This window comes from Electrophorus electricus, chromosome 4 (assembly GCF_041902795.1).
Source record: "Electrophorus electricus isolate QZ-2024a chromosome 4, ASM4190279v1, whole genome shotgun sequence".
In the NCBI taxonomy this organism is placed as follows: domain Eukaryota; kingdom Metazoa; phylum Chordata; class Actinopteri; order Gymnotiformes; family Gymnotidae; genus Electrophorus; species Electrophorus electricus.
In genome coordinates, this window is record NC_137500.1 from 33,535,378 (window position 1) to 33,560,084 (window position 24,707).

Below are 24,707 nucleotides of genomic sequence, written 5' to 3' on the forward strand. Positions count from 1 at the left end.
AACAATAAGTGCTACAGTTTCATTTACTGAACACAGTAGCAAGGTCGGTGGTCATTTAAATATTCCATAAATAGATGGGTCTTCACTCTGCGTTTGAAGACTGCAAGGGACTCTGCTGTCCAGAAATTCATAAATTCGTTCCACCATCTGAGATCCAGGACAGAGAACAGTCTCGAAGCATGGTGTTTCCAGCCGAGAAGTACTAGAGGTTAATCATATACGGAGGGGCTGGTCCAGTTTTGGCTTTGTAGGCGAGCATCAGATGCGGGCAGCTACTAGAAACCAAAGAAGGGAACGCAGCAGTGGAGTGAGGTGTATTAATTATGTCAGGTTAGCATTAGCATGTAGTAATTATGTCAGGTTAGCGTTAGCATGTAGTAATTATGTCAGGTTGGGGTTAGCATTTATTAATTATGTCAGGTTAGCGTTAACATGTGTAAATAATGTCAAATCAGATTCGCATTAGTTTGTATAAATTACATCAGGTTAGGGGTAGCATGTGTCTTATTTTGGCCACATGCAGCTTACTTCACTGATATGGGACTCACTTGATAAGCCTGCATTAAAGGTTACATCCGGATAGCTATAGTTTTCACAAAATAACTGTTTAGCTCTAGAATAGATCCTAATAGGATAGACAAAGAATGAAACATGGCCTAAAACAGAACCATGAAGAACACAAAGAATAAGATATGGCCTAAAACAGAACCATGAAGAACACAAAGAATAAAACATGGCCTAAAACAGAACCATGAAGAACACGCATAATAAAACATGGCCTAAAACAGAACCATGATGAACACCATGTTCTATTCAAAGTCAAATGTATTTACTTTTTACAACAGCTGGTGTTACAAAGCATCTTTACAGATGTCCGAATCCAAGCACCCAGTGAACAAGCCAAAGAATACATGCAATCAGGTCAGCAGACAGCTGTGGCTGCCACGCAGTAGGGGAGGGAGGCTGAACAATCAACTTTGCCATGAATTTATATACAAACTATACAATCTTTTGGGAATTAATTCACACCAGCACCATCCACTAATGGATGGGCTGGTTGGATGTTTATTAAAACTCAAACAACACAATACATAGACACTACACCATGGGACAAAAGTTTGTGCATGAAGATGCTATGTCACGGGACATGTGGTTCGATATCTGATAATGCCACGGCCATCTGTGGCCAGGAGCCTTCAAGAGGAAATTAGCTGTGCTCTCGTGGAGGGAGGGGCATACTCTCTCTCCTCTGCCAGTTTTAGAAACATTGACCAATCACAGGCATCTATGAGCTAATAAGGGGTGGTATTGCATGAGAAAATATTAGATTGGCTGTGACATGGGGGAGACCTACTTGACAAGTGGGAATTGGATACAACTAAAAATTAGGAAAAAATACAAAAGCAGAATTAATTTTAAAAAATCCAGCACTCAGAGCAGTGCCAGCAGGCATTTAACTAGGTTAAAGTGGTTAGGGTTAGGGGCCCACTGACTAAACGCTCCCTTTTAACTAGGTTAAAGCATTTAGGGTTAGGGGTCCACTGACTTCTCTCCGCTGATTAAGGGAAAAAAACAATCAGGATGTATAATAATTACAAGCTGTCTATACGGGAGACAGAATACAGCAACACTGAGAAAGATAAAGGCTTATAGGACAGTTCAGTGGGTACCTGAAATTGGGTGTACCTGTGCCACATGTGGGGAACCTACTTCAACGGTCTCCTTTTCAGTAGGGGCCCAGAGAAAGTGAGTACCAGCTACAACCTCAGAAGGAAACTTCCTTGCAGTTACGCCAGCCTGAAATTGGCTAGTTATGTTTATGTGTCTCTCACTGTATGTTCTGTAATAAAAGAGCATGTTTTCCTAAATGTCCTACCTCCGAACATTCCGGTGTGTATCTGCACCACACTAACAAGCAAATTTAAGTTAAATGGGTACAAATTATTGAGGGAATAAATTATGTTGGAGGATCAAAATTGTTAAATTTTGTTAAATAAAGGAATTATTTATTTAATTGAGGAAAGAATTGGCTATTATTAAAACTCCTGTCGCAACACAAGTGCAAATTATCCTCTAATGAAACTTTGACCTGGTCAGGGTGGGCTTTCCCCCCTGCACCACAGACAGGACCCAGGACCCCTCTGGCGCCTTGATGCTGAACAACAAAGCCATAAATGGCCTAGCTCGCCTGGCTTTCTGACCCTTCTCTTCTTAGGTGTCATAAAACTGACAGAATGAAATGTGGGAAGCACTTAACAGCCTGCTTGTACTTCAAAGAACTGTGACCATAAATTTCACCAGATCCAAACCCCTACCAGGACAACCAACCTTTCTCAAACCACAGTGACATTCACAGATATACATGTTTCTGTTTACCACAGATTCACAAAGTAACAACTTGCCATTTAACCTATAATGCCAAATGATAGCCAGTAAAATGTGGCTGTTTACTTTACCTGTTCCTTATTAATTTGCATTATCCATTCTGATCACTTCATTTGTATGTTGCCTACCTCATGTTTACTGTTAACAATTTGTTAACTACTCATAGTTGTGTTTACTGGAAATCTAGTACAAAATCATAATCAGGGAACTATAATGAAACATATATTTCATTATTAGCCTACAGCTGAAGTTTACAAGTCTCCTATGTTAAGCTATCAGTTTTCAAATAGGGTGCAAAAAAAATCTTTCCACTGTTACTGCATTTAGGCTCATTCGTATAGTTTACCTCATCTCAAGTTCATTCTCTCCCCTATAACCCATATTCTATTGAGCATGGCTAGTCACCTAGAGCTGCTGGCCATCATTTAAACTGAATGAACTCCAGCTGCAGTCAGTTAATATTTCTCAGAACACTACTGCTGTGTTGCAGTATTTATATCCAGAAGTCTCTCTAGCATACTGTTAGATGGTTCACCAGCATTAAACTACGTTATGCACAGGAAATGACCAATTAAGGATTCATATACTCCAACTTGATTAGAGTATATTAGTACACTCAATGCCTCCTTCATTAACAACACATATCTATTACTACAATGTTTCATTTATTAAGAACACATATCTTACAACACTCAATGCCTCCTTTATTAAGAACACATCTACTAGAAATAGTTCCTTACATGTATACACTGAAAAATATAATTCTACTGTTGCTGTGGGTTGGGATATTAAATCAAATTTAAACATATTTTACCAGTTACATGCTCCCTAAATCTATCTTATGGATCTGGGGCTATGTACTCATATTTTGTTAGTGTCTCGACTGCCTAATAGTTAGGGATAGGGGTAACCTACAACTCCCCTGGATATCCACTGACTCTACCAACACCCCTGAAAACACCCACTAGACAACCAATTACACTAGTAATCACTGTAAGGCACAGCTTCTTATACCATGTTGCTTCAATTAAAAATAGCAGAGCTTGCAAACATAACACTTTAAAAAGTTTATGATATGTCTAATAGCCATATTTCTCCACAGAATATATGTACCAGAACAGTTGCAAATAAAATATTCATAGATAATTTTCAGACAACACAACAGAACAACACAACACAACAGAACACAACAGCTTACTAACAGGGGTCAGACATAATGACCTGTATTACAGTGCAAGTTTATGGCACTTCAACGTTCTCCTTCCTGTTCTGATAAAGCTGTGTTATGGTGTGCTTGAACATGCATGTATTGAAAGTCCACACCCGGTGAAGTACACGGGTGTGACCCTGTACTGTAACAGAAAACACAAAATAAGATTTTACAACAGTACCAGGATTCAGCAGGTGTTTCTCCCACCATGTCTTTAGACTACAACCATCTGAACCTATAGCAGAATTTGGTTTTGCTAAGACAAGACGTTACTGCAACTGAGTATTCTGATAAGATTTTTGAGATTATTGTTAGTCAGTCAAGTGCTTCCTACAATGGCCCTGGTTATGTGCACTGACTTGTGCTCAATGCTCACCATAAGTGCAAAAACCAAACACCCCAACACTGTCCTAACCCTAACCCCAGCACTGTCCTGCATGCATTATATAAGAAACCTCTGCCTCCCAGCAGTGTTTAAAAACAAGAGAAAACAAGTTAAAAATATTAGAAAAGCCTTTGAGGTTTAATTAAATACTGAAACACTTCTTCCATGTGTTGGCAAGAAAACATTTGTGTATTTGTTACCTGAAGGATGTCACCAAATTTGTTCTTCTTAAAAACACAAATTCATATTAGTGGCTGTCAGAACGGTTACATTGTAGTCTCTCCTTCACACTTTAGAACATGTACATTAAACTGCTGCCCTGCAATCAGGGTTTGAAAACATCAGAATTCAACCCAGGTGACATTCCCATCCCTGATTCTGGACAGACTAATGCATGACTATTATTATATTATAATATATATATTATTATATATATTATATAATATATTATTGGATGGCCTGTACGTTTAGTCTATGCTTTAACTAACTTTTCAGTACTGATCTATATGCAATAAAGCTTCAGGATAGATTTAGATGCTCTCACAAATATAAACAAATGCCAAACAATAGTAATGATAATGATAATTATACATAATAGAAATTGAACAATAAATACATAAAAATGGCATGAAGTAAGTAACGTACACAGAATCCATGCTAAAAAAATAAAGTGCAAAATTCTGTACAAGAGCTGATGGATACTGAGGTTGATTTCTTCTTCAGCTTTGGTTGAGAGTGAAGCTGAGCTCTTCCTCTCTGATGCTTCTGTCTAGTCGGTCGGTCTCTGCCTGCAGGACTGAGGGCTGCATGCGCTCAGTCACCAGCAGCAAAGAGCGCTTCAGGTCCTGCCTCAGGGACAACAGTCTGTGGCTATTCATTAGAGAGCGATCGATGAATTCAGTCCGCTCCTCCTGACTGGCTGCCAGCATCAGACGCAAACAGTGAACCTGCACATTTGGAGACAGAGAACACTTACAAGCACTGCAGGACTGTATGTGCCCTTTCAGATGTGCTGCTGGTTAAGCGTGTGACCCTACATTAGTGAAGCTAAAAATAGCCACTAGGTGAACATATCCAGCAATGTTTTTAATTTCGTTTTACAAGCAGTAGTGTCGACATGCACTCTAGCAGTCAATCATGGCTTGTTATATATCATCATTTTCTCATCTGCATAAGTGATCATACCAGATGCTCCCCCTCACCTGCTCAGCCAGTTCACCTGCATGAGCTCGCAGGCTGTTTAGCTCATCAGACCCAGCTGGGACTTGGGGCTCCTGCGAGGTAAACCATTTATTCCAGGTAAATCAGTAAATCAAGCTTACAACTTGCTGCACAGCATGAAGTTTGTCTTTACTAGCCTGTTAAACAAAAACAGAAACTCTCCCTAGCTTTCACACATCACCACCTTAGGTCTTCTTCTCTCCTGAACTGACCGTTTCTATGGTTACTGGTCTTAGTTCTCACTAGTTATTTACACATTAGTTAGCCTTAGTTTAGACTGCCTCGTCCCACAGTATGCTATGAACTCCTGCTAGTGTTGTCACTGCAGTTCTGAGACTTTCTCTGTTCATATTGTGCTTTAGCCAGGGTCATTTGCGTGTTTTCTTGACTCAGTTTTATTGATTCCACCACTTTGCAGACTGGACCTATCTATTTTTCTTTCTTGGGTTTGCCTGGACCACACACACGTGTTTGTGCAGTCCCACTCCTCCCAGTCCCTTGTATTACGCATCGTCCATGTAGCTGAATCAATTCAGAAGCTGACGCCAAGTCTCGACTCCCTTTAGACATTCTTGGCTCAGTCCTGATATAGACTAAGACCTGACAAAGCTGATCCTGATTACTGTGCTAATGTATGCCTATGATGAAGTCTTGGTAGTGAAGATGGCATAACTTTCCACTCCAACATGAACAGCATGTGATGTGAATTAGGCTAAGAAACATTAGGCTAACAGAGGCCTTCTGACAATTAAAAGCTCCACTGGTCTATAAATTAAAGGAAACCTCAGCGTTACTGTCCAAAACTCCAGATACACACAGGAATGAAGTTACTCAGTCATACCTTGATGCCAGTATCTGATTGGGACAGCTGATGTCGCAATTTCCCCCTCTCGAGCTCAACCTGATGGACACCAAAAATAAGGATATCGTATCAATGACTAACCTATTGAAAACAGTTTAGAACAGGTTGGACCCAGTGTCTGTCCATATTAGCGGACATGAACATATGAGCAGACAAGAACTGTAAACGTAATGCAGGGTCCCTATCACAGGCTTGTAAACGACCTGCAAGGTCCCGCTCACAGCCCTGTAAACGACCTGCTGTCCCCCTCTCACAGCCCTGTAAACGACCTGCTGTCCCTCTCTCACAGCCCTGTAAACGACCTGCTGTCCCTCTCTCACAGCCCTGTAAACGACCTGCTGTCCCCCGCTCACAGCCCTGTAAACGACCTGCTGTCCCCCGCTCACAGCCCTGTAAACGACCTGCTGTCCCCCGCTCATAGCCCTGTAAACGACCTGCTGTCCCCCGCTCATAGCCCTGTAAACGACCTGCTGTCCCCCGCTCACAGCCCTGTAAACGACCTGCTGTTCCCCGCTCACAGCCCTGTAAACGACCTGCTGTCCCCCGCTCACAGCCCTGTAAACGACCTGCTGTCCCCCGCTCACAGCCCTGTAAACGACCTGCTGTCCCCCGCTCACAGCCCTGTAAACGACCTGCTGTCCCCCTCTCACAGCCCTGTAAACGACCTGCTGTCCCTCTCTCACAGCCCTGTAAACGACCTGCTGTCCCCCGCTCACAGCCCTGTAAACGACCTGCTGTCCCCCGCTCACAGCCCTGTAAACGACCTGCTGTCCCCCGCTCACAGCCCTGTAAACGACCTGCTGTCCCCCGCTCACAGCCCTGTAAACGACCTGCTGTCCCCCGCTCACAGCCCTGTAAACGACCTGCTGTCCCCCGCTCACAGCCCTGTAAACGACCTGCTGTCCCCCTCTCACAGCCCTGTAAACGACCTGCTGTCCCCCTCTCACAGCCCTGTAAACGACCTGCTGTCCCCCTCTCACAGCCCTGTAAACGACCTGCTGTCCCCCTCTCACAGCCCTGTAAACGACCTGCTGTCCCCCGCTCACAGCCCTGTAAACGACCTGCTGTCTCCCTCTCACAGCCCTGTAAATGACCTGCACAGGGTTAGACACCAAGCACAGTCCACAGCATGGGCCACATACCATAGCACAGTCTCATGGTCTCTACAGCACAAGTATGAACAAGATGGTGGTTTTTGATCTGGCTAATTTTAGACTTCATTCCAGCATGAACAGTGGAATCACACTGTCCAGCCACACACATACACCTTCAATGACCCAGTAGCCTGTGTCCTATAGACTGGTTTACCTGCTTTAAGGTGTCTCGCAGGTGCTGCCTCTCGGTCTTCAGCCTCTGGATGTGCTGCTCCAGGTGTCGGTTTCTCTGCTGTAGTTCTCTCTGCTGCAGCTCCAGCTGGGCCACAGCCCTCTGCATGGCGCACAAACGTTCTTCTGCCGCTGAGCTTGGCTCCACCTCCTCCCCACACCTGCCCTCCACTCCACTATCCTGACAGGTGAGTGAAATAATAATAGTGTAATAGTAATTATGCTTATTTATAGCGCTCTTTTTAAGGTCCAGAATCTTAAAGTTCTTAACATATAATAAAATTTCAAATTTATATGATAAACATTTTTTGAAATTGTAAAAAAAGACCCAGTGAATCCATAAGACTGCCTAAAGAAGCGTGTTATTTTAAATTTGAAAAAAAAAAAAAACTAATAAGCTACCATTTATAATATCACAATATTAATACCATTATTCTAGAGTTTAGAAGACATAAAGAAAAATAACTTTGAACCAGCAGTTCAATTGGCCTGATCCAAGTAATGCCAAAGGCTCACATCAAATCACAGATGCCCACATCATGTTTTCCTCATGAGCCCCATCTCTAACCAACAGTATAGGTAACACTCACTGGTTCAACACTAACCAACTATTGATAACACTCACTAGTCCAGCTCTAACTAAGTGGAACTGATAATGCTTACTGGGCTATCACTATCCAAGAGTATTGATAAGGCTCACTGGTCCAACATTAACCAATAGTATTAATAACACTCACTGGTCCAACACTAACCAACAGTATTGATAAGGCTCACTGGTCTATCACTATCCAACAGTACTGATAAAGCGAGATTGTGTGTGCACATATTCATGATTAGGTTATCTATAAAAGAGCTGATGGATTTGATCCTGGCAGCTGCAGGTACTTACTTTATTCCAGATGTTTTTCTTTCGTATACTGCAGTAGTTTTTGGGTAAAAACACCAGCTAATTTACAGCATTTTTAGAGCATGATTCAGGTTTTGTCTGGCATCACCTGTGACTTCTTGTGAGTTGTGAAGCACTACAAAGGTTTCACAGCTGGGTCAACCAATATTTGACTAGTTCTCATTTTATACACCGCCTGATGCATTTTTAAAACTCAGACTTTTTTTGCTTCTGAGACGATGGATTATTCACTTCTACTCTCACCTCCACTGCTGCTGTCTTGGTCTTCTCTTGGTCCAGCTGCTGGAGTCTTTCCTTATAGTGAATCAGCATCAACTCCGTCTTCTCCAGAGCCATCCTGACACGGTCCCTGTCCCTGCTGAGCTCCTCTGTCCGCTCCTTCAGAGCATACACCTCTGACTCCTTCTCTCTCAAATGTCTGCTTGTCTCCTGCTTCTCCAGGAGCACAGCGCACACTCGATTGTTCAGTAGCTCCCAAACTCCATCATCTTGTGGGATACAGGCCTCTTCATCAGTATGAGGCTGCAAATTCTCCACGTCCGTCTCCAGAGCCTCCATCTGGCTGTTCAACACATCTGTTTCATCTTCCTTCTTTAGAAGATCCTTCATTTCAGTCTGGGTATGACAGATCATACCGATTCCTGACACGTCTTTTAAATGATGATGAAGCTGCTTGTAAATCTTTTTCTTAAGTTTGTTGGCATTTTTTTCAGATTCTCTTAGGTGGTATATGTCCCTCTCTAGTCTAGCGATTTTCTCTTCATTTTCTTTGTCCTGACTTTCCAGGAGACATTTCAGAGTCTTCGTATTCCTCATCGCATCTTCCAGCTGTTTCTGCAGGAATACTCTTGCCTTTTCTTCTTTGAAAGCGATTTCTCTAACTTTCTCTAACTCTGTTTCTTTTTCATTAAGCTTTTCTTTTGCAAACTCCATATTCTTAACACCCTGTGCTTCAAGGTATTTAACCCTTTCATTCATCCTCTCTTTAACTTGCATTTTGTTCTTTATCAGTTCTATCTCTCTCTCTTTCTCTCTCAGTTCCTTACTAAGAAGTTCAAACCTTTTTTCTCTTTCCTGTAACTCATTTTGTCTGTAATTCTTCTCCTTTTGCAGTGACCCAATCACTTGTTCTGAATTTTTCAGATCCTGATTTTTCTCCTTCAGCACCTCCTCCAGCTCCTTCACCCTGCTGGTCAGCTTCTCCACCTCTTTGCTCTTCTCTGCCACCACATGGATGAGATCGGGTCTCTGTTCTTCCATAGCGTTTGTCTTCGGTTTCACTCTGGCCAGCTCATCCTCCTTCTGCTTCACTATGGTTTCTAAAGTTCTTAGGTCTTCTTCTCTCTTCTCAGCCATCCGCCTTTCTCTGGTAACCGCTTCAACGTTCTTTTCCAGTTCACACTCTCTAAGCAACAGCTGTGCCTGTAGATCCAGATTCTTTTTCTCTATTCTCTGAACTCGAGCTTGTAAATCTGTTTCTGCTCTTGCTGCTGTCCCATCTTCCTTCTCTTTGCTCCGGACCATTTCACCCTTCTTCCCCTGAAGGATAGCCCTGAGTGTCTCGCCCTCGCGATGGCTCTCCTCTAGTAACTCCCTTAGAGTGGCCATCTCCTGAAGGCCAGCTTTTAGCCCTTCTCTAATCTTCTTGTTCTCCTCATTTTGTTCCCTTATCACAGACCTTGCGCGTTCCTTGCTCGCAGAGAGTGCTGCCACTTCCTGTTGTAGTGCTGCCACCTGGGTGACTACAGCCTCCTCCCTCTCCTGTGCTCCTTTCAGTTCCTCCTCTTTTTGTTTGAGAGAGACACTCATGATGTCTTTCTCTTGCTTTTCTCTTCCAGTCTCTTCTTTACAGAGTTCAACATCTCTCTCTTTCCTTCTCAGTTCTGATGAGAGATGATCCCTTTCTTCTTCTAGTTCTAGAACTTGTGTCTCGAGTTTCACCAGGCTGTGCTGTTCTTGTTGAAGCTCTTCTAGTTTGGCTCTCAGTTTTTCACTCTGTACTTTCAGACGGATCTCAAACTGCTCAGTCTCTCCCTCCTTTTGACTCAGAGACCTCCTTAACCCTTTGTTTTCCTCTTTACCTTCCTCCAGTCTGATTTTTAGATTCTTAACCTCTCTTTCATGGTTTTGTAGCAGTTGCAATTTCCTCTCCAGTTCTCCTGACCTTTCCTCAAGTTTTCCTCTCAACATTTCCACCTCTTCCATCAATCTTTTGCTTGTTTCTTCCAGGTCTTGGACTTTTTCTTCCTCTTTGGCACTTTTGGCGTTTGCCAGTTGAAGTTTTTGGCTACAGCTTAAAAGCTCCTTTTCTTTCTCCTTGCGTAGATGTCCCTCTTTGTCCAGGAGGGACTGTGTGTCTTTCAGATCCTGCTCCATCACAGTCAGCCTTTCCTTCAGTTTCCTCAGGTCCTCCTGCCCCTGTTGAGCTTTTTTTGTTTCATCTTCTTCTTTCTGTTGTAAAGTCTCTCTCAGTCTGTTTGCGTCCTGCTCCCTCTCCCTGAGAAGGGCGGCCTGGCACTCAAGGCGCTCTTTTTGCTCCACTGTCTTCCATTGCATTTCCCTGTTTTCTCCATCCATCTCTGCCATCTTCACTCTGAGCTGCTTCAGCTCCTGTCCCATCCGACAGATCTCTCCTCTCATCTCCTGTTCTCGCTCCTGTCCCTCTTCCTCCAGTCTTATCCAGCTTTCTTCCCTCTCTTCCAATCTCTGTATCTCCTTTTCCAGTTCCTCAATCCGCATCTTCCATTTCTCCCTTTGTTCATTATCTTCTTTTACTCTCTGCTCAAATGTCAACTGTTCTTTTGTTAGTCTGGCTTTCAGTTTCTCTAACTCAGTATCTCTCTCATCCAGTCGGTCTAGTATCTCATCTTTCTCCTTTAGTATTTCTTCTGCTTTGGATCGGAGGTTTTCTATCTCTCCGTCTCTCTGCTCAAGCTCTCTGCACAGCACCTTCTGTTGCTCTTGGTGCTCGTCCTCCATCTTGTTCCGTTCTTTCAGCCTCTCTTCGTCTCTTTTAATAAGATGTGAGTTCTGTTCCCCTAACATAATAAGCTGGCCTTCCAGTGTCTCCTTGTGCTTCCTTTCATTCTCTATGATCCCTTCTAACAACTCTAGTGTAGATTTTAAGTCCATAATATCATTCACTCTCTTTTGTAGTGCTTCCTCTCTTTCTTGTAGCACATTTCTTAAGTCATCCATTTCTTGTTCCAGAGCACTGAGGTCGTTTCTTTCTCTCTCCACTCGGTCTGCCAGCATTTGGTTCACTACCTCCTTTTCTTTCTCTGCGTCACCTGCCCTCCTCTTCCACCTCTCTATCTCATCTTTTGCTTCTCTAGCTATACGTTCCAGATTTTTCTGTTCTCCTGTCAAATTGTTCTGGAGTTTTTCTAGATTACCCTCCTTTTCCTCCAGCATCCAACAAATGTGTTTCTTGTCCCTTAGTAGTTCTTCCAGTTGGTCTTTCAGCTGCTCTAATGCTGCTTCTTTCTCTCTCAGCTCTCCTCTTATCCTCACCTCCCTCTCTCTCTCCTCTGCCACCCTCTCCTGTTGTCGTCTTTCTTCTTCTTGTCTTTTAGCACTCTCCCTCTCCTTCAGCTGAGCGCCCTGCTCCTCCAGAGCAGTTAGCTTCCTCTCCAGGACTTCTTTCTCTTTTAACTGTGAATTGAGTGCTTCTATTACACCTTCCTGCAATCTCACTTTCAACATGAACTCCTCAGTGTCTTTGTCTTTCTTTTGAATCTCAATTTCCCTCTGTCTCAAAAGACTGGCTATGTGACCCTTCTCTCTTCTGGTGATTTCTAATTCTGCATTAGTTTGCTCTTCTCTTTGTAAAACCCGCTGATTCAGTTCTTCCTTCTCTCTCTGAATGTCCACTGTACTCGTCTTCCATCTTTCCATCTCCTCATTTGCTTGCTGCAGTCTCATCTCCAGGTCTCTGCGTTCTCCTGCTAGCTCCACCTGAAGCTGCTCCAGCTCAGAGTTTCTCTCATCAACCATATTGGACAGCTCCCTGTTTTGAGCCACCAGAGCTTCCATCCTGTTCTTCAGCGCCTCCACTTCTCCATCTCTTTGACCCAGCTCAGAGTTCAGAGCTTCTCTTTCCTGTTGCCACTTCCCTCTTTCTTCATCCTGCTCTAGCTCCTGGATCTTGAGCTGTTCTGACGTTCTCTCAGATTCCGTCCGCAGTCTCCTGACCTCTGCTCGACAGTGTTCAGTCTCTTTTTCACACCTTCTCCTTTCCTCACTTGCTACATGTTTCTCCTGTTGTCTCACCACTGCGTCTCTCTCCAGCTCTGCATGAAGACACTGGATCTCACCTACGCAGCGAAAAGGTCACAGGTAGTCAGTTGGCATTCACCAACATTTGAAAAGTAATAACATCAGCAGCCAGGACTCACCATGGAGCACATCTTTGGCCTGCAGCAGTGTGCTGATCTGCAGGTTTAGCTGTGTACACTGCACCTCCAGCATAGAAGCCTGGTCCTGGGCCACACACAGCTGCTGTTGCAGGGTCTCAGTCAAATTTCTGTCAACAACAACACTATCAACACACCAGAGTAACATGACTCAACCTAACGCATCATTTCCACAGTTTGGAGCCCTTTCAGAAACACACACACACACACACACACACACACACACACACACACCTTACCTGAGTTCTTCTCTGTCCTGCCTCAGTTCCTCATTTTGTCTCTCCAGAGCATGCTTTGTTTCCTCTAGCTGTCGGAGCTCCTTTAGATGTGTATGTGTCTCTCTCTGCAGTTCCTTCTCCTGCTCTGCTATTCTGCAGAGATCTGTTTTCACATTATCTAGTTCTTCACATACAGCTCTGTGCTGCTCACACAACTGACATGCACATACACACACACACACACACACACACACACATTCCAAAGTCAAATTGAAACATTGCATGTATCCCAACATCACATGTAGCCATTATTAGACTGATATTTTAATTGTCAACTTGGAAATAGAAATAAAAACTCCTAATTGACAGTTTTGCTACTCGTGCACCTTTTATAACAACGCCAAAAACAAAGCACAAAGTAATTTATCTGGGTAGTAAGTGTATTTGTATGTACATATACTATATTATAGTCACAAACACTAAAATAAAATCTAAATAGTTAAATCAAATCATGTCTTCCAAAATTAGTATAATAAAAACACACCAACGGTCTCCACTGTGCTAAAACACAACAACAGTCCTCTTCCACTCATACCTCTTCATTTCTTGCTTTCTCTTCAGCGAGAGCAGTGGTCTCTATGTCTCTCTCCCCTCGGAGGGCCTGCAGCTCTTTCTGTAGTTCTCTCTCCCCGAGTCGGACCTGCTGGAGGGAGTCCAGCTCTGTATCCCTGTGAGCCCTGAACACGCACACTTTCTATGTTATGTTCCATCCTACCATGTCATGTAGCAGACTGTACTGCAGAATAGTTGCCCCCCACTGCAGCTCACACACACACACACACTTTACCAACTGCCTCCATTATCTCTGACTAGTAGAGATAATTATTTAATGTCCCTAAGAAATAAGACAACTACAGTTCCAGTTAAAACCTTTTCAGCTCCACAATAAAATCTCAAGCATAGAACAGAATTATTGTCACTGCATCAAAACTAGTGATGCCAGAGGTTATCAGTTAGCCTACTAAAGGAAGGTTTTTAATGTCTACATGGCTTGGACGCAACCACATTCCATAGACTGTGGGGTCTTTGGTCATTTCAAACAATGCAATGTCTGACCTTAACTGGGAGGTTTCCATGGAGACGGCCTTTAATTCCCTTTGCAGAGCCGCCACATCTGATCTAAACTTCTGTATCTGCATGTGAGCTTCATCAACCTCTTCCTCCAACTGGGTCAAGAACACACACACACACACACACACACACACACACACACACACACACACACACACACACACACCCTTAAGCAACTTCCTCCCCCAAACACAGACATACACCATGTTCCGAATTATTATGCAAATGATATTTTTCTCTGATTTTCCTAAATGGTCACTGCAAATGACAGTTTTCAAGTCATCAACTGTTAGAGTATAAATTGAATGTTATTGAACAAACCTCCCAATGATAACAGTATTTTTTCAAAAATAAAGAAACTCAAAATGCACTGTTCCAAATTATTATGTACAACAGCGTTTCAAAACATTTTATAGGTTGTAAAGAACTGAAAATGGTCATTTGTTGAATTTGCAGCATTCAAAGGTCACATTTACTAAAATCAAAAGCTATTTCAATAAAAAAACATCTTAACAGGCCAAGATACATGTTAACATAGGACCCCTTCTTTGATATCACCTTCACATTTCTTGCATCCATTGAACTTGTGAGTTTTTGGAGAGTTTCTACTTGAATTTCTTTGCAGGATTTCAGAATAGCCTCCCAGAGCTGCTGTTTTGATGTGAACTGCCTCCCACCCTCATAGATCTTTTGCTTGAGGACACTCCAAAGGTTCTCAATAGGGTTGAGGTCAGGGGCGGATGGTGGCAATACCATGAGTTTCTCTCCTTTTATGCCCATAGCAGCCAAAAACACAAAGGTATTCTTTGCAGCATGAGATGGTGCATTGTCAGACATGAAGATGATTTTGCTACGAAAGGCACGGTTCTTCTTTTTGTACCATGGAAGAAAGTGGTCTGTCAAACTCTATATACTTTGCCGAGGTCATTTTCACACCTTCAGGGACCCTAAATGGACCTACCAGCTCTCTCCCCATGATTCCGGCCCAAAACATGACTCCGCCACCTCCTTGCTGACGTTGCAGCCTTGTTGGGACATGGTGGCCATCCACCAACTGTCCACTACTCCATCCATCTGCACCATACAGGGTTGCACGGCACTCATCAGTGAACAAGACTGTTTGAAAATTAGTCTTCATGTATGTCTGGGCCCACTGCAACCATTTCTGCTTGTGAGCCCAATAGTAGGTTTATGCACAACTGCAAGCCTCTGGGGGATCCTACACCTTGAGGTTTGCGGGACTCCAGAGGCACCAGCAGCTTCAAATACCTGTTTGCTGCTTTGTAATGGCATTTTAGCAGCTGCTCTCTTAATCCGATGAATTTGTCTGACAGAAACCTTCCTCATTATGCCTTTATCTGCACGAACCCATCTGTGCTCTGAATCAGCCACAAATCTCTTCACAGTACGATGATCACGCTTAGGTTTTTGTGAAATATCTGTTTTCATACCTTGTCCAAGGCATTGCACTATTTGACACTTTTCAGCAGCAGGGAGATCCTTTTTCTTTCACATATTGCTTAAAACCTGTGGCCTGCTTAAGAATGTGGAACATCCTTCTTAAGTAGTTTTCCTCTTAATTGGGCTCACCTGGCAAATTAATTATCACAGGTGTCTGAGATTGATTTCAGTGATCCAAAGAGCCATGAGACAATACTGTCCATAAGTTTAATTGAAAAACAAAAAATGAAATCTTAAATCCAATTTGCATAATAATGTGGAATGCAGTATACAAATGCCCCCTCCAGCCACCACAATCGAGCTTCGAATTCGCTACAAACACATGGGTGACTGCCTATGGTCTAGGGGCCTGGGGCACACTGGCAATGAGAAACAATGTGAAAACATGAGAAATAGTGAGAAGCTGTGAGATCTGGGCTACAAGACACAGATTTGTCTCAGACCTGCAGAATCCGGGAGTTGAGGCTGCTCTTGTCGCGAGCCAGGGATTCATTTAGCGCAGCAGTTTTCTCCAAGGCATCACGTCCATCTGCTGCTTCCCTTTTCAGAAGCGTGTAGCTGGAGGACATGGCCACTAGCGACTCTCGAGTCTGGGGTGGAGGACATGGGGAAGGACACAGTTAAGAGTCACGCTAGAGAAAGACTAGAAAAAACACACAGAGGTCACAATTTTATAAAGGTTAACAAAGAAAAAAAGCATGCAGCGCCCACTCTTCTCAACCCTACTGACTGCAGCTTTTAATGAATGAACAATCCCACAGTTAGAGTGGCGAAAACACCTTCTCAGTTCTCCCTCTAGTCTGTTCCGTACTCAGGATAAACGCATCCTCATAGCATATATTGGTAAGTTAGGATGCTGTTTGTGTGTTTATGTAATATTCACAATAATACTTTTATGTTCCACTTCATCAGTTCAGCATGACTGCGGCAGTAATTAAACGTTTTGGGGTATGCTGAGAGAGTGTAAAATAGGTCAGACTGAGCTAAAATGCCTTGTGATAACGACAGTCTAACTGTTTTCAATCTTTAATATTCCTGATCGCAATATTAGATGATCATTGCTTTGTCAGAGTGACTGGTATGGAAAGTAGTCTAGACTGGTTTGTCAGAGTGATTGGTATGGACAGTAGAATAGACTGGTTTAGTCAGAGTGACTGGTATGGACAATAATCTAGACAATAGTCCCACCTACACATTTACCTTAACGAGAGCATCCTTGATTTCTGTTGCTTCTCTCTCTATGCGTTCTCTCTCGAGCCTCTCTCTCTCCAGTGCCCCCTGCAGGTTGTGCAACTCCAAGCGAGTGCGGCTCTCTCTCTCACAGAGCTGCGCGTTCTCCAGAAGCTCCGTCTCGACTCTGGAACACAAAGGCCTGTTACACACTCCCAACAGAAAACTCACTACTCAACTGTTAAAGATAAGGATCCAATTCAACCATTCATTTAGCAAACCAGGTTTGCTTTGCATGAGGCTAAATGTCTAAATTCTACAGTCTGAATTCTTACCGCCTCTGTCGCTCTCTTTCAGACTCACTCCTCTCTTCATCCTCCCTCTCCCTCTGGAATCTCAGCTGTTTGTTTTCTTTAGTCAGCTCTTCACTGTGTGTCTCCATTTCCACCAGCTGCCTTCGTAACCCATCCACGATTTCCTTCTCGCTGCAACGCCATAGCAAGGGTTAGGATCAACTATAACCCTACCCCTAACTCTGGACATAACCTGACCCCTAACACCTAACCCTAACCTTCCACAACTTCATTCTTGCTGCAACACCTGCAACTGAAAATCTGCACATGTATCTGCTCAGGTCTGGACAACAGCAGAACCCAATAAGAACTGTGTGTGGTGTTGAGTTCATAAACTGGGTGCAGGTCTTATACCAACACATTTACATTTATGGCATTTAGCTGATGCTTTTAAAATTATGACTGAGTACAACCTGAGTAACTGAGGGTAAAGAGCCTTGCTCAGGGGCCCAACAATGGCAATTTGGCAGTGGTGGGGATTGAACCAGCAACCTTCCAATTACAAGTATCTTAACCACTGAGCTACCACTGCCCATAGCATAAACACAAGCATAAAAACATTTACAGCCATCATAGCTTCAGGTTCCTGTAAGAGTTATGAATGAGTATAAACATATTCAGCACATGTGTGAGAGGTTCACATTTGAAGCTGCCGTGGAAAGCAAAAACAGTTTACCCACCTTAGGCAGAAAAATATATGCATTCTGATTTCTAACATGCCTTGGCATTGAGCGCCAGTATAGGCGCAGCTGTTGGGAAATTTGTACCAGAGGGTTGTAGCGCAGTAACACTGGAGGGTTGTAGCGCACTAACACTGCAGCGTTGTAGCACAGTGATTCTGCAGGGGTGTAGCACAGTGACACTGGAGCGGTGTAGCAAACTAACACTGGAGGGCTGTAGCGCAGTGACAGTGGAGGGGTGTAGCACAGTGACACTGGAGGGGTGTAGCGCACTGACACTGGAGTGGTGTAGCACAGTGACACTGGAAGGGTGTAGCACAGTGACACTGGAGGGGTGTAGTGCACTGACACTGGAGGGGTGTAGCGCACTGACACTGGAGTGGTGTAGCGCAGTGACACCGGAGGGGTGTAGCGCACTAACACTGGAGTGATGTATTGCAGTAACACTGGAGGGGTGTAGCGCAGTGATGCAGGACGCATTTTAATCACACATGTCAATGTCCACTTAAAACTCTGGGAATCAAAAATACTAGACCTTCTATGAAAAAGTAGCACAAACCTGTTCAACAGTCTTTGTGTCTGCTTTAGTTCCAGAGCTGTCTGATTGGCTTGGTCCTGAAACTCCTCCCTTTCATCACAGAGCTCTTTGATTCGCTGCTCCAGTGATTCAGTCTCCACCCTCAACCTGCGCAAGTTCCCCTCAGCTTCCTGGAAGAAGAAGGTGCCAGCAACTCTCTAAATTAACTTCCTGCATTAAACCAACACCAGATGTTAATGAATACTAACAAATGAGTTTGGTTATGGACCTCCAGTTCCTGGTGTCTCCACTGGAGGGCTGTCTCAGCCTGAGCGATAATTGTCAGCACAGAAGACAAGCCATCATTGGGCTCAACATGGCTAGCCACATTTCTGGAATGTCCATCCAGCCTTAGAGAGACAATAACCCTGTACTGGATAACAGAGCACAATGTCCACACAAACACAAACACACACACACACACTGTTCAGTACATACTCCTGTACTGGATAACAGCACAATGTCCAGACACACACACACTGTTCAGTATGTTAATTATATTAATATGTTAATTATGTTATGTTAATAGTTTTCCTCTGAGGTTCCCTCATTTTCTCTTAATGCTGAAGCCTAATTGCAGCGTAAATGCAGAAAGGCCATGAGTATTTAATTAGTACTTACTGACTATTTAATTAGTATTTAATGAGTATTTACTTAGTAATTTCTGTGCAACCTTCTTAATATCATAATATATTTTTTCTCTCAAGATAAAGTTGGGATAAAAGTTTCTCATGATGTTGAAATACATGATTAAGCAAGCAAACTGCATCTGCTTTTAATCTAATCAGGAATTAACATAAGCACATGGAGACGCATGCAGGCATGTACACGCATACACGCAGAGAGCACGCAGACACATAAAGGCGTGTATATGCATACTCAGAGAGAACAGAAATAGAAGACACTTGTCTGTTTACCCACACAAACTACTGCAACCACTCAGACTTGCTGACCGCACACTATAGTGAAGTGGTTAGGGCAGCTTTATGATAAAGCGGTTAGGTGGGCTCTAGGGTAGAGCGGTTAGATCAGGTTGTGTGGACGCCGTACAGATTTCAGTGGGTGAAGTCTGGCATTGCTTATTGCTCTGGCACTGGTATTTCACTGGTATTTCACTGATATTTCAGATATTTTAAAGTTTCAGTTAGTTCTTCCAAATTCCACCAATTCCTAATTGTATTTTAGTTTAAAACTCACTCATGTAAACCTTTTTAACTTGAGATCACATAACATATAAGCTCAAAATCTCTTCAGTGTGAAATGCTGGGCGTTTCACTAAATGCTAGCAGTAATAATCCAGTGTGAGTTTATCATTTATGATGAGCTGACTTTAGATAAATAGGTTTGTTTCAGGTAAGGCCTACATACAGGGCGTGAATCATGCAGAGGTCTAGATAACTCTCAGACCCCTTCATCCAGCCACAGCGGTGTTGGGGAAACCCCAGCGTCATTTCCAGATATACGTTCATATCTTACTTAATCATATCTCCAGACAGTTTATCGTTCATATCATTAATAGTCAATAAACCATCTAAGAACACACAAGATAGCTAACCAGGTTAAAATAACTGCAGGTTATTTTACACAGAAGTGGCCCGTTCCATATTTAGCAGTTTACCTAGCTCAGGTAATACTGTAGCTGAGACATCATTAGCTAGCCTATGTCTGAAGCAAATGTTACCAGCACAGAAGTGGCTGGTAGGCTACTGGGGGGCATTTGGATCCAATACTGAACTTTACATCACTGTTAAATTCATTTATGGAAAACACTGACTAAACTCATATTTTAACATTTAACCTGATTCATTACATTTTTCAAATTTAAAATAAATATTTCAGTGACTAGCTGAAATTTTATCTTGCAATAGGAAAACATGTGTTTGTAATCAACAAAAATGATACATCAGTACATGCCCCACTGCTGTACCTACCAAGTTTCTGACAGCGTTTTGGACTGATTCCAAGTCTCTCTGAGTCTCTGTGTGCTGCTGCTCTCTCTGCTGCTCTCTCTCCCTGATCTTCTCCATCTCCAGCTCCTGTCTTTGCCTCTCACACTCCTGAGCTTTTACAGTGTCCATCAACTCTCCAATCCTGCAAACAGCAATCACACCATCTAAACATCAAACATCATGTCTCATAAGTGTCCCAAACCCTCTGGATTTTCCAAGGAACTCACACCAGGTACTAACAATCTCAGTACTATTCTCAAAGTATACACGTTCGTATTTCTTAAGCACTTATGAAATGAACAGAGCAAAACACAGTCAAACTAATTCCAGAGTGTCAATGTGAGTCCAGTAGGGATAATAGAGGTCCACTGTAATGATGCCTATGTGGTGAAGTTGAGGGAACGGGAACTGGGATGAAGTGTAGATTACACATCTGGTCCCCGGGCTCTGCACTGACCTGTACCTGAGCCCAGAGTTCTCTTCACGCACAGCTATGAGTTCTGGGTGGACTGTCTGCTCCTGACGCAAGTCCTCCACAGTCATGGGTCCCGGGGTGGAGGAAGATGCGTGGGTGGAAGAGAGAGGCTGAGACGTGAGGGTGGAGGAGAGAGGGGGAGACGCATGGGTGGAGGAGACAGCAGGAAGGCAAGGCAGAGAGAGTAAAGTGGATGACAGGCGAGAAAACTCCGCCCTCAGCTCCCATAGGTCTCTGCGCAATGCAAACAACCAAGAACAAACTTCAGGGCAGATTTATCACAACATTGCACCAAGCTTTCTAATAGCCACACTTTGGTACATATGATAGAAGATCTGAGTTACTGTTCTCAGCATACAACAGCGTAATACATGCATACTCATAAAGCCTTAAAAATGTATTCCAATCCATATTCTGAATCTGTTTCTTAAATATTCTATATTCTTTGCAGAGCAAACCAGCATGCAGACGTTCCCTCACTTGTCTGTGGCGGTCTTTATAGTGTGGCACTGGCGTCGGAGAGCCTCCACCCCTCCCCAGATCAGCAGAAGCCTGGCGTGCTCTCCTGACACATATCTGGACAAAGTCTGTGGGCCACAGTTAAGCGATCACACTTGCCCCAGCAGCACAGACAGTGTGTATTTAAGCCATAGGGTGTGTGTATTGTCACACCTAGTTACTGCACACCTGTTTCTCTTGGTGCCAGTCAATTTCCCTTTGTCCCACCTCCTCCACTGTTTTAGTCCAATCTGCTGTCAGCTTCTTTAAGTCACCTTGCAGGGCTTGGTTTGCTTCTGTTGTTTGGCTGAGCTGACTACGTAATAGCGTGTTGACTCCCACCAGCGCCACACTCCTGCACAGGTAAGACACGTTATGATGGCATTCATGATGTGGTATTCTGGTCATCAACCCCAAGAAAATTATAGTTGACAGTATAGTTTAAGCTATACTGAGCATTATTCATTTTATAGAAAATGATTCTGAAATGTGTGTGTGTGTGTGTGTGTGTGTGTGTATATATATATATATATATATATATATATATATATATATATACACACACATACATATATATACGATCGCACATGAATATTATGTTTACATGTGTAACAACCTTAGTTTTTTACATAACTTCAGTTGGGACTGATCGCCCAATTAGAAAGACGATCATGAACTTAATGACCAGTGATATAAGGAAACACATCAAAGATCAGCTCATCAGCTGAGATAGACGTCAACACACTCTTCTATATTATACAGTAATATTATATTATATTACATCATACTATATTATATATTAGTGTATGTGCTGTATGTCATTGTGCTTTTTATTATCTATGTATATTTTGTGTTGTCATTTGCTTGTCATTTGATTGTTTATTTTAATTATTTGTTTATTTGATCATTTCCTTTTTGAGAAATTAACCATTTTGCTTCCCAACCTCTGCTGTTCCTCCTCCAGCCTAATGAGGGCGCTCTCCAATGCATCACTGTGCTCGTCTCGCAGCATTCTCTGCAGAACAGAACAGGAATGGTGGTGTAGCTTATAAATGATATTTTCTTTCCAAAGCAGCAGCACACACTTTCCTGAGAGATACTGTGTGTGTGGGTGGGCTAAAGCTCACCTTTCTCTCAGCAGTCTGTACCTGCTGCTCCAGATGGCCACACAATCCCCTGTATTCCACCAACTAAGACAAAGCAAACGTAAAAGTTTTATGGTCAGCTATAATACGAGGGGAGGCAAACTCCACAAAGACCAAGTGCGACATATACCCCATATCAAAGAGCAAGTGTTGATTTGAGATTAGTTTTCATCTAATAAAAACAAATCATGCACTGGGAGCTCATTCTAGATCAGCACTTTCCCAGTGAGGGTTAACACACAGAGAGATAGTGTCTCCCAGTCCTACCTGAGGGTGCTCATATAATGTGCTGTTTATGGGTTTCCTCATTTTAATAATTTGATTCATCTTATCACATAATTGCGAAACCCTTAAAGAACTGAATCCAACAGTTCCTGATAGTGTCAGAGCAGGCGAACCTCAACCTGTGCTGTGGTTTGATATGAAAACAAGGTCTACTAGAACACTGAGAGGGCAGATTTCCATCTGGACCAGCGGCTAACACCCCAAAGGATCAGCCACCCTCCAGTTGTGTAACACCCTCCACACAGACCTTGTTCTGTAGTTTGTGGATAAGCAGAGCCTGTCTGCCTTCTCTCTCTGTGCCTTCTCTCAGCTTCCTCCTCCATTCTCTCTGCTCGCCATCCAGACGGAGAGACAAGGACATGTCCACAGTCTGAGATAGCTGCACAGAATACCCACAGGGTCCTCAGATCCAAGCATCATATCACATCCCCCATGTGACTACACCAGTGGACTGACTGTCAGTGTCTAAATGCTATAAATCGTATTGGCATCTTTGCTCACCCTGTCAGTCAGTGCATGTGTGCGGGACTGAAGCTCCTCCTTCTCTGCCTTGCTCTCAGCAAGTTCCTCCTTCAGCCTAGATAACTCCACCCTCAATTCTGCACGCTCCTCTTCCCAGCCAATCAAAAATTTGGATTCCGTCTCCATCAGCTGTCAAATTACAAAAAATAAAATGCATTAGGTTAAAGCAGCACTTGCCAGTCCAGGCCTGGAAAGACCATAGGTTCTGAATGCCATAAGCACTCTGTCTCTGATATGAGGCAGAGCAAGAAGTGTCTGATTAAAATGACCGTACTTATCCAGTAGAAGATTAGATAGCAGTGCTACCATAGCCCTTTGATTATTGTGTCTGTGATGTGATGGTTAGCACGCTGGACTTTGACTCCAGTGATCCATGATCAATTTGTGGGCAGTGGTAGCTCAGTAATTAAGAAAGTTGCTGGTAATCAGAAAGTTGCTGGTTCAAGTGCCACTGTTGGACCCCTGAACAAGACCCTTAACCCTCAAGTTGTGTTCAGTCAGAATTGTAAGTTGCTTTGGATAAAAGTATCAGCTATTATTATTACAGGGCTGCACTGCCTTATCACACACTGAAAGATGTTTTCTACACCTCATCAGGCCCAGTTTTATATGTCACTTTTAGTAAGCAGTTAGTGTGAACAGATCTAACGTGATTCACTGGCCATTTGAGACTGCAGTTAAACTTTGCTCGAATGTTGCTTGATTTACACAAGGTTTAGAAAGCAGTCTTGAAAGTGTAGCGCATCATCAGAGCATGTTTGCCTTCCACAACACACAGTAACCCCAAGGATCACAACTGTGCACCTAGCTAAAACTAACACTGAATATGACTGACTGTGTGCTAGAGCAGAATAAACGCCAAAGGGTTCAGTACAGGGGGTCTCAGTCCTGACATCAGCTAGCACGTCCGTCCTTCATAATACAACAGGGTGTATAACAATGCAAACGATTTTCTCGACTGAAATACTGAAGACTACTTGTTTAAGTTACTTATTTATTTTCCCCACGTGTATTTAATTCAATGAATTGAATTCAGTGTTGTTACTGTTATAAACTAATGGCGCATCATTCATCCATATGTTTACGTTATTTAGGGTTAGCGAGTAGCCATAAAACTTAAGAGAAAGTTTTTATTTTCAGTGTAATCTATTGTAAAGATACAGGACACAATAGATTATGAGACTTTAACTAACTTACAGTTGAGTACGACAGGATTTACTGTTTCTAGGCTTGACTCATCTAAACTAACGCTAGTTTACATAAAGATAGTTTGTTTGCTAGCTCGCTAACTAGCATCCATTCAGTGTCAAACTTGTTGCAATTTCTGTCCTACCTTTACAAATGGGTATTATCTGAGTGCACCCCATCAACTAATATGCTGATCCTCAAAGATTTATAACTTAAAGCATTGTGTTCTAACCAGTCTTTTTCATTTGTATCTAAATTGCATAGTCTTTTTCTGATAATCGAATAAAAAAAATTAGCTAATCTAGGTAACCCAGCTAAACTTCATCCGACTCTTATTTTGAATTA

The 24,707-nt window shown here is 42.9% G+C and overlaps 1 protein-coding gene across 4 annotated transcripts; it reads right to left on the reverse strand.

Annotated features, from left to right (window-relative positions):
- Positions 1-4,094: 4,094 nt before the first annotated feature.
- Positions 4,095-24,682, reverse strand: si:dkey-230p4.1 (uncharacterized). Of its 4 annotated transcripts, none has more exons than XM_027005722.3 (23): positions 24,508-24,682; positions 23,154-23,303; positions 22,900-23,031; positions 22,350-22,412; positions 22,167-22,237; positions 21,412-21,577; positions 21,205-21,311; positions 20,707-20,958; positions 20,232-20,391; positions 18,530-18,673; positions 18,283-18,431; positions 17,026-17,175; positions 16,721-16,877; positions 15,964-16,110; positions 14,045-14,154; positions 13,524-13,665; positions 12,950-13,143; positions 12,693-12,820; positions 8,539-12,611; positions 7,372-7,569; positions 6,043-6,102; positions 5,183-5,254; positions 4,095-4,927 (listed from the first exon to the last, which is right to left on the reverse strand). In XM_027005722.3, the coding sequence occupies exons 2-23, from the start codon at positions 23,298-23,300 to the stop codon at positions 4,700-4,702; spliced, it is 7,050 nt and encodes a 2,349-aa protein (XP_026861523.2). In that variant the 5' UTR covers positions 23,301-23,303; positions 24,508-24,682; the 3' UTR covers positions 4,095-4,699. The 4 variants fall into 4 exon arrangements, with proteins under 4 accessions (XP_026861523.2, XP_081569506.1, XP_081569507.1 ...); XM_081713380.1 differs by having other exon boundaries at positions 24,372-24,682; XM_081713381.1 differs by having other exon boundaries at positions 20,713-20,958; positions 23,449-24,682.
- Positions 24,683-24,707: the final 25 nt, after the last annotated feature.

Excerpts from the sequence above, each read along its gene's own strand:
- si:dkey-230p4.1 (XM_027005722.3), bottom strand. The coding sequence starts at position 23,300 with ATGGAGACGGAATCCAAATTTTTGATTGGCTGGGAAGAGGAGCGTGCA. Across the intron at positions 14,155-15,963 it reads TCAACTCCCGGATTCTGCAG|TTGGAGGAAGAGGTTGATGA; the intron begins GTCTGAGACAAA and ends TTCTTGACCCAG. Across the intron at positions 6,103-7,371 it reads TGCGAGACACCTTAAAGCAG|GTTGAGCTCGAGAGGGGGAA; the intron begins GTAAACCAGTCT and ends GGTGTCCATCAG.